This window comes from Ictalurus punctatus, chromosome 12, assembly GCF_001660625.3.
Source record: "Ictalurus punctatus breed USDA103 chromosome 12, Coco_2.0, whole genome shotgun sequence".
Classification (NCBI taxonomy): domain Eukaryota; kingdom Metazoa; phylum Chordata; class Actinopteri; order Siluriformes; family Ictaluridae; genus Ictalurus; species Ictalurus punctatus.
Genome location: NC_030427.2, coordinates 31,451,707 through 31,463,372, shown reverse-complemented (window position 1 = coordinate 31,463,372; position 11,666 = coordinate 31,451,707). Strand labels below are relative to the sequence as shown.

The window sequence follows — 11,666 nt, the reverse complement described above, 5'->3', positions numbered from 1 at the left end:
AGTGAAACCCGAGCAGGCTGTGCTGCTTTTCTGCCCTTCTCTCTCAGGACGTAACCTGATGCTGTGTGTGTGTGTGTGTGTGTGTTGTCTGCACCCTTCCTTCCTGTTGGAGATCCCGTTTACCAAAAAGAGATGTGTCCGTGCTTTCCAATATGTGAAGAGGGAACACCGGCTTCTCCAGGCATGCAGCAAGGGGCCCACACTACCCAAAATGCACTGCAGACCATCTGTGGCTGTCTATAAGCAATAATTTTAGTTTAGTGCATCTCAGCACATGGAGAAGATATAGTGCACTATGCATTTTATAGAACCCATTATTTAAGGTGGCTCTGAAATGGAAAATTTTGGCTTTTTGTTCTTGTATCTTTGTGTTGTAGACACTGACTTATACGACAGTATACCTAGAAAAAAAAATTGTTTTGGAGATATTCCTTTTATAATTTTATAGTTTGTCACATGCAGGACAATTACTGTATGAGATCCAAGTCTAAGTCCATATCTGGATTTCTGTAAAGCTACGTTGTGACAATGTCCATTGTTAAAAGTGTTGTATAAATGAAATCGAATTGAATTTAATTTAATTTAATAGTATTAGTCAAGTATTTGCCCAATGAAATACTCTCTGGAACATATGTCCTGCCCCCAGAGGCAGGTCTTGCTCACTATCAATAAACAAATAAATAAATGGTTCGTCAGTGTATCTTTTGTCTGCGTGTCTTCCCATACACTGTTCCCTTTTTCAACCATCTCTTAGTGGAGAACAAACGGTTGGATTTTATTCAGTGGGAATGGAGGGTGGAGTTTGTGTGAGAAGTGTTTTACCAACATTGGGCTGTTCAATGCCAGAATGTCCCTAGCTCAGACTGTCGGCTCTTTTCTTCATCAATAATAAGAAGAAACCTTTATTTTTCACATATACATTACAGCACAGTGAAATTCTTTTCTTCGCATATCCCAGCTTGTTCAGAAGTTGGGTCAGAGCGCAGGGTCAGCCATGATACGCTGGTCCTGGAGCAAAGAGGGTTAAAAAAAAACCCCACTCTAAACTTCTTTCTTCTTGTTCGCTAAGATACTGTCAGGATTGTTTGGATTCAGTGGGGTCAGGTGTATCTCGAACGCTATTATGATATTCTGCAATAAATAATTCAATGAAGAAATAAAGGATCTGGCTTGTGCCAAAGCACTGACACTATAACAGCAGCCAAAACACAAAGTCTGGTTTTATCATTGGGTTGAAAGATCACGTTTACTGGCTGCAGACACACTCCCTTCCTTTCTCTCTTAAATTATCTGAACCTCCAACCCCTCCTCACACATACACACAATGAGAGTACCCTTCTGAAGAAAATTATATAAATATGTAGAACCTCTTCTTCTTCTTCTCGCCACCCCAAAAGCGCCACATTTTCTACACACGTGTCATGTTGTTTAAACCTGCTCTCAAACCTAGCTAGATTAGCATGTGTGACAAAGCTGAGCTAATTAGGTGTAGGTATCAACAAAGGGTGTAAAAATTCTCCTTTGCAAAATCCACAAAGCCATTAAATCAACACAGTATCACCATTCTCTTAAAAAGTCTTACACTATTGTTTGTAAAAAAAAAAAAAAAAAAAAAAAAAAAAAGGGAAACTTTTCGTAGCGGTGGATGTGAATTATTCAGCGACTGTCGCTTGCATTATAGATCTTAGAGCACATAGAACTGTGCTTGTCTCAACACCAATCTACAAACGCCAGATCTGCTCAGACATTCAGTCACAATTTCTTTTTGCCAATATACAAATATGTACAAATTATTATTATGCAAAATATATATATATATATATATATATATATATATATATATATATATATATATATATATATATATATATATATATATTTCTACCACAATTTTCTTAAGAACTTTAAACAAATACATTACTTTATATAGTTTATTATAATTTTTTAGTAATTTAGTAAAATAGTAATTTAGTAAACTAGTAATTTATACCCCAGGACTGTATTATTATGTTTGTTTTTGGACTGTAATTATTTGAACTGTGCCTTTACGAATTTGTGAGCTTATATTTATTTATTTATTTATTTATTTATTTATTTATTTATTTATTTCAACAGTGCTATATTGTAAACCTGGTGATATAATTGGCAGTTTATTATATATTTTTTGTTTCCGTTATTTACTAATGTTTTTTTTTTTTGTAAATGCAACAGTACGTAATAATCATAATGAAACCAAACGATTTGGAACCGCCCCTTACGTGATGACGCAATGACGTCGCGCCAGGTGCTTGGCATGTGTTCCGGAAGTGTTGGCAGTTTGAAAACATGGCTCTGCAGTTCACCGACGCGGATTTTCAGGAGGCTTGGAAGGAGCTTGACGAGCCCCAGTTAAAGGGGGAATGGGAGCTTTTCACAGAGACCACCGGCGTGAAAATTTACCGGCTTTACGACAAGGTAAAACCGCGCAATTTGGGACAGAATTTATGTTCAAATTCGCTTTAAATACATCAGTGCGAAGCAGCAGCTGGCGAGTCGAGTGAGTTTTGTGAACCAGCTGGACTGGAATACCAGACTGTCAGGTTGAGGACGGGATTCATGAGCGTTTAGTCACATTTCACCATTCAGACACAGTAACTGACTCATGCTGCTCGGAAACATTTATCCTCGTGACGCTGAAGAGTTGCAGAAGATCTCCAGTAAACAGTGGGATCTTTGGGATAATATTTACACCATATATAACATATAGTGCAGTAGATGGTGTATACACTCCAGAACGGGTTTCATTTGAATTTTAATGCTGTACAGAATGCACTTCTCAAGCAGGAACCTATATGTCACATGTTTCCTCACTGACTGTATAAAGTGTTGTGTAAAGGATTGGGAAATCATTTTAGTGTTTTAGGAGTGCACCTATGTAGGGGTAAGGAATCTGAATGTCACATGACTCCTAGTGTAGTTATATTATAGTATCGTATCGAATGTTGAGAACTGAACGATCAAAAGCTCAGTGAAGAACCTTACTTTCAAAGATGTAGTTCACTGAGTAGGTATAGAGGTCATTATTGTAGACCCTCTGTAGTGCACTCGTATAGGGATGCACGTGTTGTACACTACCTAGGGTGTAGGGGTCGTAATGTTTTTACTCTCCCATGCTGAGTTTACAGGAAACAGGCCTTTATGAGTATAAAGTGATCGGCACGCTGTCCAGTTGTTCTCCAGAGGACTGTGCAGATGTTTACATGGATCTGGCCTACAGGAAGCAGTGGGACTCTTACGTCAAAGGTAACGTCAGAGCAGGTGATGTTGATCATATGAGACGGGTGCTGTCGAAGGGTGATCTTTACACGACTTATAAAATCCCAACACATAATGTCAGCTGTTAAAGAATTCCTTGACTTTTTGAAGTTGAATATCTATCTATCTATCTATCTATCTATCCATTCATTAAAATCTGTTTTCTTTTTATGTCCCTTTTTTATGTGCTGTCAACGTCTTTAAAAGTTTTCACGCAAACACACAAGTTAATGAAAATTCTTAAAATCGTAAAATTGAACAGGAGTGACTGTGACCCCATTTTAGATGAAGTGGTGGTGTGAAAAAGTGGACGTGAATTTTTCCTCTGAGCTCTGCCTCTGTCTGTCGTCCAATCACATCACTGACCCGCATTTAAATCTCTGAACATTCTGCAGTGAGATTAGAAGGGATAAGGTTAAAAAAAAAAAAAAAAAAGGAAATCAGGGATAAAGTCCTGTACTTTATTTGCCGGATTAACAGTGATCAACAGTGATCCGCTGTAAATAAAATTCCAGAACATTCCGTCACTGTGCTACATGGGCTGAGTGTGACGGGCTGAGTGTGACGGGCTGAGTGTGACGAGCTGAGTGTGACGGGCTGAGTGATGGGTTGAATGATTACCAGTCCTGAATTCAACATTTCGTCATTTTGAAAACGACTCTTAGCTCACACTTGTTTTTCCCCAGCATCACACGAACACACACACGAACACACACACGAACACACACACGAACACACACACGAACACACACACGAACACACACACCCTAAACCGGAGACACCACATAACTCACTCACAGCTCAACAGGCAGGGCTCAAGGTGCTGTCAGTGCGAAATATGAAACATTCTTGAGAAGTAGATGTGAGATTCAGAGTTTATTGATAGTTGTTACAGCACTTGGAAAACAGCTGTTTAGGTATCTTGTGATTGTTTTTTTTACTGACCGGATGTATAGTATAGTAATAATAAAGTATGGTATAGTATTAATAAAGTATAGTATAGTTGAGAGCTAAATGGTAATAGGCTCTTTATTAGATGTATAGTACAGTATAATTGAGAGCTAAATAGCAATAAGCTCCATATTAGATTCATAGTATAGTATAGTATATTATAGTAAATTGATTATATATTATATTAGATTATACTGTATATTATAGTAAATTGATTATATATTATTTTATTATTATTATATTAGATTATAGCCATATCCTTAATGCTGCATTTTGAAAATGAATTTGATTTCCTTCTTTTTTTTGTCTTGTAGCCTCTTTCTGGAAAATTCTCAAACCGTTGCACAGGTAAAGGGGCGTGACATGTGTTAGCATTTTAGCGACGTGCTTGGTGGTGTGTAGCCGTGTGTGTAATAACTCTAACTTACTGCGATATAAATAAGATGCAGTCACAGAATAGAGCTATGTAACAGAACATAATTAAATGAGGTTCATTTTTATAAATTTTTCAGTGTTTTATTGCAGGTAAACAGAGACCCAGCTGGGGTACTGATGGTCCTGGGTTTGAGTTAGTAACTTTATTGTGCTGTACCACACTGATTGTTACTACTTATTCAGGACGGAGCCCTGAGTCTGTTAATATATGATAGAGGACAGTGCTGGGTTTTTTCTTCTTTTCTACATTAATCTCTATAATCGATTTTGATGTTTGGGATAACTTAATGGCTGTTTGTTGTGCATCTTGTGTATTTTTGTATAAACAAGTGTGTGTCATCTCTTTAACGTGAATTTCAGTGCCGAATTTTTTTCTCCCTCTTAGTTTGCAAGACGAGACAAAGAACAGGGTGCGGATTTCCTGTAAATGCAAACAAGCTGACTGAATCTGTGTGTGTGTGTGTGTGTGTGTGTGTGTGTGTGTTTATTATACACTGAACAGCAGTATGTGGTCTGTGTATAAAACTGCACACGTGTGTCATAACATTCACTCTCGTGTGATTTACGTCATGAAACAATCAAACTATAACACAGCGCCCATGTGGAGCGCATTTCCTCTCTGATTATCTCCAGCTGTGTGTGTGTACGTGTCTGTCCCAACACTTTAACCCCTGTAAAGTCCAGCTGAAGTCATAATCAACCTTTTCTAGGCGGTGTTGTTTATGAGACTTCATCAATGTGGATTTTTACTCATTTTTTTTACCTTTACTCATTAACTAACTATAAAAACATGTTAGAAAGTACATGTATTTCTGCATTATTAATTATCTGTGGCCTGTAGAATGGAAACAACTGTGCTTTGTTGCAAAAGGCAGCTGATTGAAGAGTGTGTGTGTGTGTGTGTGTGTGTGTGTGTGTTCCCACGCAGAGCTCCATGAGAAAGACTATGGTGGACAGAAGGCCATTTACTGGGAGGTGAAATATCCATTTCCCCTGTCCAACAGAGATGTATCCTCAACACAACCCTCATTACCTGCATCACTGACTCTATGATGTGTGTGTGTGTGTGTGTGTGTGTGTGTGTGTGTGTGTGTGTGTGTAGAGCTTTACTCCTCCTTAACCGTGTTCCTCCTCAGTATGTGTACATCCGGGAGCGCAGGGACCTGCAGGTGAATGGAAGGAAGATCTGGGTGGTGCTGGCAAGGAGCTCGGACGTGTCTCAGTGCCCTGAGAGGTCGGGCGTGATCAGGGTGAAGGACTACAAGCAGACCGTCGCCATGGAGACTGATGGAGCCCAGGGAACGAAAGGTCTACACACACACACACACACACACACACACACACACACGCACATCTGAGGTTGTTCTTCACTTCTGCTCTATGATGATCATGTGCCCTTAAAAAAAAACCCTCGTAAGTGACATGAATCTTGCGGTTTATTCCTTAGCTACAGTTTCTAGATTTGAAGGCGAACATCTTTTCTTATGTGGTAACCATAGCGACAGTAATGGTAGGTAGTAAGTGGTGGTAAGTAAAAGGTTAATGCTAAACTTTGAACCCCTTGGCATGTGAAATAGCAACATACAAAACAAATACAGACACACAGAAATACCACCGCGTGAAGGAGACGTTTATTTTACGTGTATGGAAGGAGTCTCCAGTGTCAGCGCTTTGTAACAGGCAGAGGTAAAGCTGTAACTTTAAGGTTTCCCACATGTTCAGGGCGGAGGAGTTTACCCTTTTTGCAGTTTCTCAGTAACATGACGAGCTGTGTTTTCTTTTTTGTTTGGTGAGGAGACGATGATGTTTATAGCTATAAGTGAGAACACTTGGAACTGATGAAAATTATCAACTCGTTGTGTGTGTGAAGGGAGTTCATTCTGCTTACGGTGTTGAAGATAAACGATGCCATTTATCTTCCTAAGTAATGATGTACTGCTTCTATAGACAGTCCCACCCGGATTTCTCGATGAGAAATGAACGCAAAATCAAGCGAACCCCACAATACTCAGAGGAGCTTGCGATTTTTCAAAATTACCACGGATTTTCCAAGACGCATCATGTGACATCATCACGACGCACATTCAGCCGACGCCATCTTTGATTCACGTGCGTCGAACGTGAGTACAGCTAAAAGCTCTCGTTTACCAACAAACATCACTGTGAAAGACCGCGCAGAACAATTTCCTGCGATTTCGTCAGTTCAAGTAGTTTGCCGCAATAAATGCACAAAAAACACGTCGCAGCAAAATCGAGCATTTTTGGCTGCAACAATCACACACAAAAAAAACTTGTGAAATCCCGTTCGTATCGATTAGAGGACGGCAGCGACGTGGACACGACAATTAACCTTTGCAAAATGTGCAAAAGTTATCAAAACGAAGCAAAACAAATACATATTTAACATCTAATTAGAAAGCAGATGTGGGTGTATAACCCAGTAGGAGGCGATCATGAAGAAGTTATGACATTTTCACCATGCACAAGATGATGCACAATATAGATGACCGTTAAAACTGGCGTGTGTCCGTAGTTTCTCATCAGAGAAATCGGAGTGCTATTTGTAAGATTGCGATAGTTCTAGTTTTAATATTTTTCTTTCTTTCAGTCTTCATGAACTACTTTGACAATCCTGGAGGTAACCTCCCAACGTGGCTCATCAACTGGGCGGCGAAGGTGAGCAGGTTGAGGATGGAAATAAATAGAAGAAAACTTGGATTGAGGTTGATGTTCATGTTTTTTTATTGGGTGCAGAGTGGAGTTCCAGGCTTTCTGAAGGACATGCAGGATGCCTGCAGTAAATACGCTAACTACTGCAAGAACAGGAAGTGAAGTGCACTTTGACCTGCCTTTTTCTCTTTCTTCATCTGTCCGCTCGTCTCCTGTCCATCTTCATCGTTCATACTGCTGTCTCTCGCATGTCCGAGTTAATAGTTATGTTTATAAGGACTTTAAACAATGACGGGCTAGGGTGCAAACACTAGTTTGATATTTTCGCTAAAACACTAGATAATCCTCCAATGAATTCGGCGCAGTTTTGTCCAAGACGCTTGTATTTCTGCTCATAACCACACAAGAGACCCAAAGCGTTCCTTCATAGCGTTGGCGTGAACATCTCCCTACACTCCCTTCTCCAGTGTCCTCCAGTGATCCTCCCTACGCTCTCAAAATCCTGGATTTCAAATAAGTTATCTTCCCATTCAAATAGGCTACGCTCATAAACTCCGCTGTAAAAATGTTTTTATGACCTTGTGATGTTAAGACATTCCTTATTGACTTTTTGTCCATTTAGAGTGGCATCCCATGGCACACGTTCCTACTCAAATGTGCTGTTAAAAAAAAAGCAAAAAACAAACAAAAAAATACAGTACTCATCTATAAATACAGAATAAGAACCACACACACACACAAGTAGCTGCAGCATGGATTGGAGAAGGAAGAGGGTCGTGGCAGTTATTAATTTTTCGCTTGTGTCACCCAAAAACTATATGCAGGCAGTACAATACTAATAGAGAACGAAAAGAATAAAGAAAAGTTTTCTTTTGCCTTATTGGTCACTGAATGGGCGAAGGATTGTGACAGTTGCTGCTTACTTTGGTTTCCGTGGCTAGGTTTGGTTTTGCCTTAGCTGTCCTTACAGTTCTCGTTGTGTAAAGTCATTATTATTACACGCAGTTACATACATCTGAAATGTTCTCCGTACTTTATGGGCTGCAAAACACTTATTTTTTCACTTTTGTAGCAAAGAAATGTCATTTGAGCTTTTATTAGTAAAAACATTTTTATAAATACCAGCAAAATACAGCTTTATATATATATATATATAATATTTGTCGTTCCACTAACAATGAAAATTCTTCAGCAGTGCCAGAGATTATTAGCATCATCATGGTGATAAACAAACCCTACTTTATAAAGTGATGGATGAGATTTCGAAGTTAGTGCTCCGGTCCACAATGGGCCATTAATTTCTATTTAAATAAAGAAAAACAGAAAAGCTTGTGTCCCAAACACAATGCTGTACTTTGTCTGAATGGTACACAACTGACCAGGATCAGCACTGGTGCCTTTTTGAAATTTAAAAATAATTAAAAAAACAACAACCTGATCCTGCAGCTATCAAATTCTCCTAATAATATAAATAAGATCATTTACACAAAATGTAGCTGCAGTGTAGTGGATCATTCTCATTCATAACACATTACACGCTCAGTGTGATCATGGCAGCTGTTTCATGCGTCACGTGTAGTAATGATTGCATGTAGATCTGCTGCCCCTGCTGGCTGCATGTGGTATTGCTTAATGATTGATGATGATCGTGGGGTTGAAATCTTTTTTTGCTGTTCTACACTCCATGCTTTATGTTTTTTTTTGTTGTTGTTGTTTTTTTCTAACCCTAAAACATAATTTTATTGAACATAGCTAGAGAGGAATATAAGAATGTGTGCACTTTATATAGGAGACATGAGCCTGGCGATGGCTTACTGCTTTTCCACATACTGAAGAGCGATATATATGAGAGAAATTTTATGCTGTGCACTGAAGAATATTTAAACTGTTACACAGAGTAGATTTTAAAAATAAATAAATTAATCGCTGGTTTAAGGCTAATCGCAGTAAGATAAATCATTTTCTTTCTGTGTGATGAATTTAGGTTTTGTTTAAAATAACAGTTCAGAGAAAATAAATGTAGTTTATCGATCATGTTTAGCGTTTTTAATGTTAGGGTTAACTTTTTCAATTTTGCACTGGATCTTTGAGGCTAGTGTAACTAGAGCGCTTAATTCATCATACTGAAGCAAACAAATCCGTAGTTACCCATATGTAAAAGCGATAAATTTCAGAATATGTCATTTATGTATGTAAATATTTCTGAAACCCACCTTACTTCAAAGTAGAACTGTTTTTCTTAGGGTACTAAGAACCTTGAATGATTTAAAGAAACCTTGAAGAACCTATTTTTCTAAGATTGTACTGGTTTATTTCACTGTGCATTTATTTAACACAAAGGAAAACATATCACAATATAAATAATGCATTTGTTGGTTATGATGATGAATATGATGAATCTATTTACCTCATTGTAAAATACGTCAAGATGCATGACTTATTATAGGTACAGTAAAAGATAAGCGCACTACACAAAGTTTCCAGACAAACACGAGGTTTCGGACAAGACGTCCTTCAATAGCTGCACAAAGAAAGATCTTCTAATCTTTAAATAAGTTTTTCTATAAAAAAAAAGTGGGGTCAATTTAAAATATTTTCATATCTTAAAAATATATTTTGAAATACATGTGCTTTTATATGGGTAATTTGACCAGAATGCGGTTCTGCTGTTCTTTTCTTTCTCATTGCTGTGCTATTTATTTCATTATATTTTAAAAATAGTTTTTCCCATGCATGACTACCTCTTGTAATGTGTGTACATTTTAATCAGTTGTAGTGTGGTGTTTGATTTTCTGGTCTGTTTGTCTCGGAATGCAATAAAATTATTACATAAAAAAAACAGCCAATACTATCTTTTTTTTGGTTATGACTGATCATAGAAGACGTTCATCAGATCTAAGCCAATCTAAATAAAATTATATGTGAAAATGTTAATGTATAAAATGCCATGTGCCATAATTTTGAAATGATTAATGCCGTATTATACAGAAAATATGCAGTTATATGTACATATTTGTTCTTCAGTGATGGATATAAAGTGAGAGAGAGCCATCTGGTGGTAACAAGATAAAAATGTCCTGCTGCTGAAGCTCAATTGTGTGTGTGTGTGTGTGTGTGTGTGTGTGTGTGTGTGTGTGTGTGTGTGTGTGTGTGTGTGTGTGTGTGAGAGAGAGAGAGTTATATAGCACCAAGTCAGGTAAGTGAATTTCTTTTTCCTGTGGAATAAAACTGGTCTCTGTGGAGCCCCATAAAAAAAAGTGTGTATGTATGTATGTATTAAACACCAGAACGTATCTCTGCAGGTGAAAATCCTGTCTTGGTCCTTAATAGCTGTTCTGTCAATCAAATAATTTTTAATCCTTTTCTACACTGAAATTTAAAGTTCATTAAAAAAAATATTGCTGGCTTGGGTGAAGCTGTGTGTGCGCGCGCGCGTGTGTGTGTGTCTGATGATGAAAATCAGATCTATTTTTGCGCCTAATTTGATCCTTTGTGAGGCTCCAGTCCCACTAAACTCCAGACCTCCATCAGTGCAAGACAAATATATTTCTTGGCCACGGAGGTTCCCCGTGATTGGTAATACACAAGGCCAATTAGCGTAAGAAAGTGATCTAGCCGAGTCTAAACTGCCTGCTCGGATTTCCCAGGTGCCGCTCTGTCTGCCAGTGGGAACAGAATAGACCCTCTGCTTGGAAAGCTGCCTGTGCGCTTTGTGATTCTTCATAGATTACAATTACAGATATGAACCTCCAGGCTGAATAGGCTATTATACAGGGGTTGCTTAGCAGTACAATGCTGTATGCTTGGAGATTGGCTTGATGGAGGGCATTAAATCCAAATATACATGCCGAACCATGCTCACCTCATACTGGCTTACTTTCCATCTCTACGTCGTCTTCTATAAAGACCCCAAGCCTGGCATTATACAGTTATTTTCCAAGTACATACTTTGTATTGCTGAAACTACTGCAGTTTGGTTCATCCTTGCAAAACCATCTGTGCTAACCAGTTTAATGACAGAAGGTATATATATATATATATATATATATATATATATATATATATATATATATATATATATATATATATATATATATATATTTTTTTTTTTTCCCAGAGTATGGTGGTTGCAATGGCTGGTATGAGGCATATGTCTTTTGCCTTGGCTGGGTCCGGTCCCTGTGACTTAACCTTAGGGTTAAAAATGTTCATGATAAGGCCATCATCAGTTTCTCACAGCATATAGCTTGTTAGCAGGCATTTTGAAGAAAAGCATATCTGCTGATAGGAGAACTTAATACACAGAATACTTTTTC

General features: G+C 38.0%; 1 protein-coding gene across 2 annotated transcripts; it reads left to right on the top strand.

Annotated features, from left to right (window-relative positions):
- The first annotated feature begins 2,293 nt into the window (after window positions 1-2,293).
- On the top strand, window positions 2,294-10,191 carry pctp (phosphatidylcholine transfer protein). 2 transcript variants are annotated; one of them, XR_008397244.1, is made up of 7 exons: window positions 2,294-2,454; window positions 3,165-3,282; window positions 5,609-5,688; window positions 5,817-5,988; window positions 6,628-6,800; window positions 7,289-7,356; window positions 7,435-7,507. XR_008397244.1 is itself a non-coding variant. In XM_017481993.3 (6 exons), the coding sequence occupies exons 1-6, from the start codon at window positions 2,326-2,328 to the stop codon at window positions 7,510-7,512; spliced, it is 645 nt and encodes a 214-aa protein (XP_017337482.1). In that variant the 5' UTR covers window positions 2,297-2,325; the 3' UTR covers window positions 7,513-10,191. The 2 variants fall into 2 exon arrangements, 1 of the variants encoding a protein (XP_017337482.1); XM_017481993.3 differs by lacking the exon at window positions 6,628-6,800 and having other exon boundaries at window positions 2,297-2,454; window positions 7,435-10,191.
- The last annotated feature ends 1,475 nt before the right edge of the window (window positions 10,192-11,666 follow it).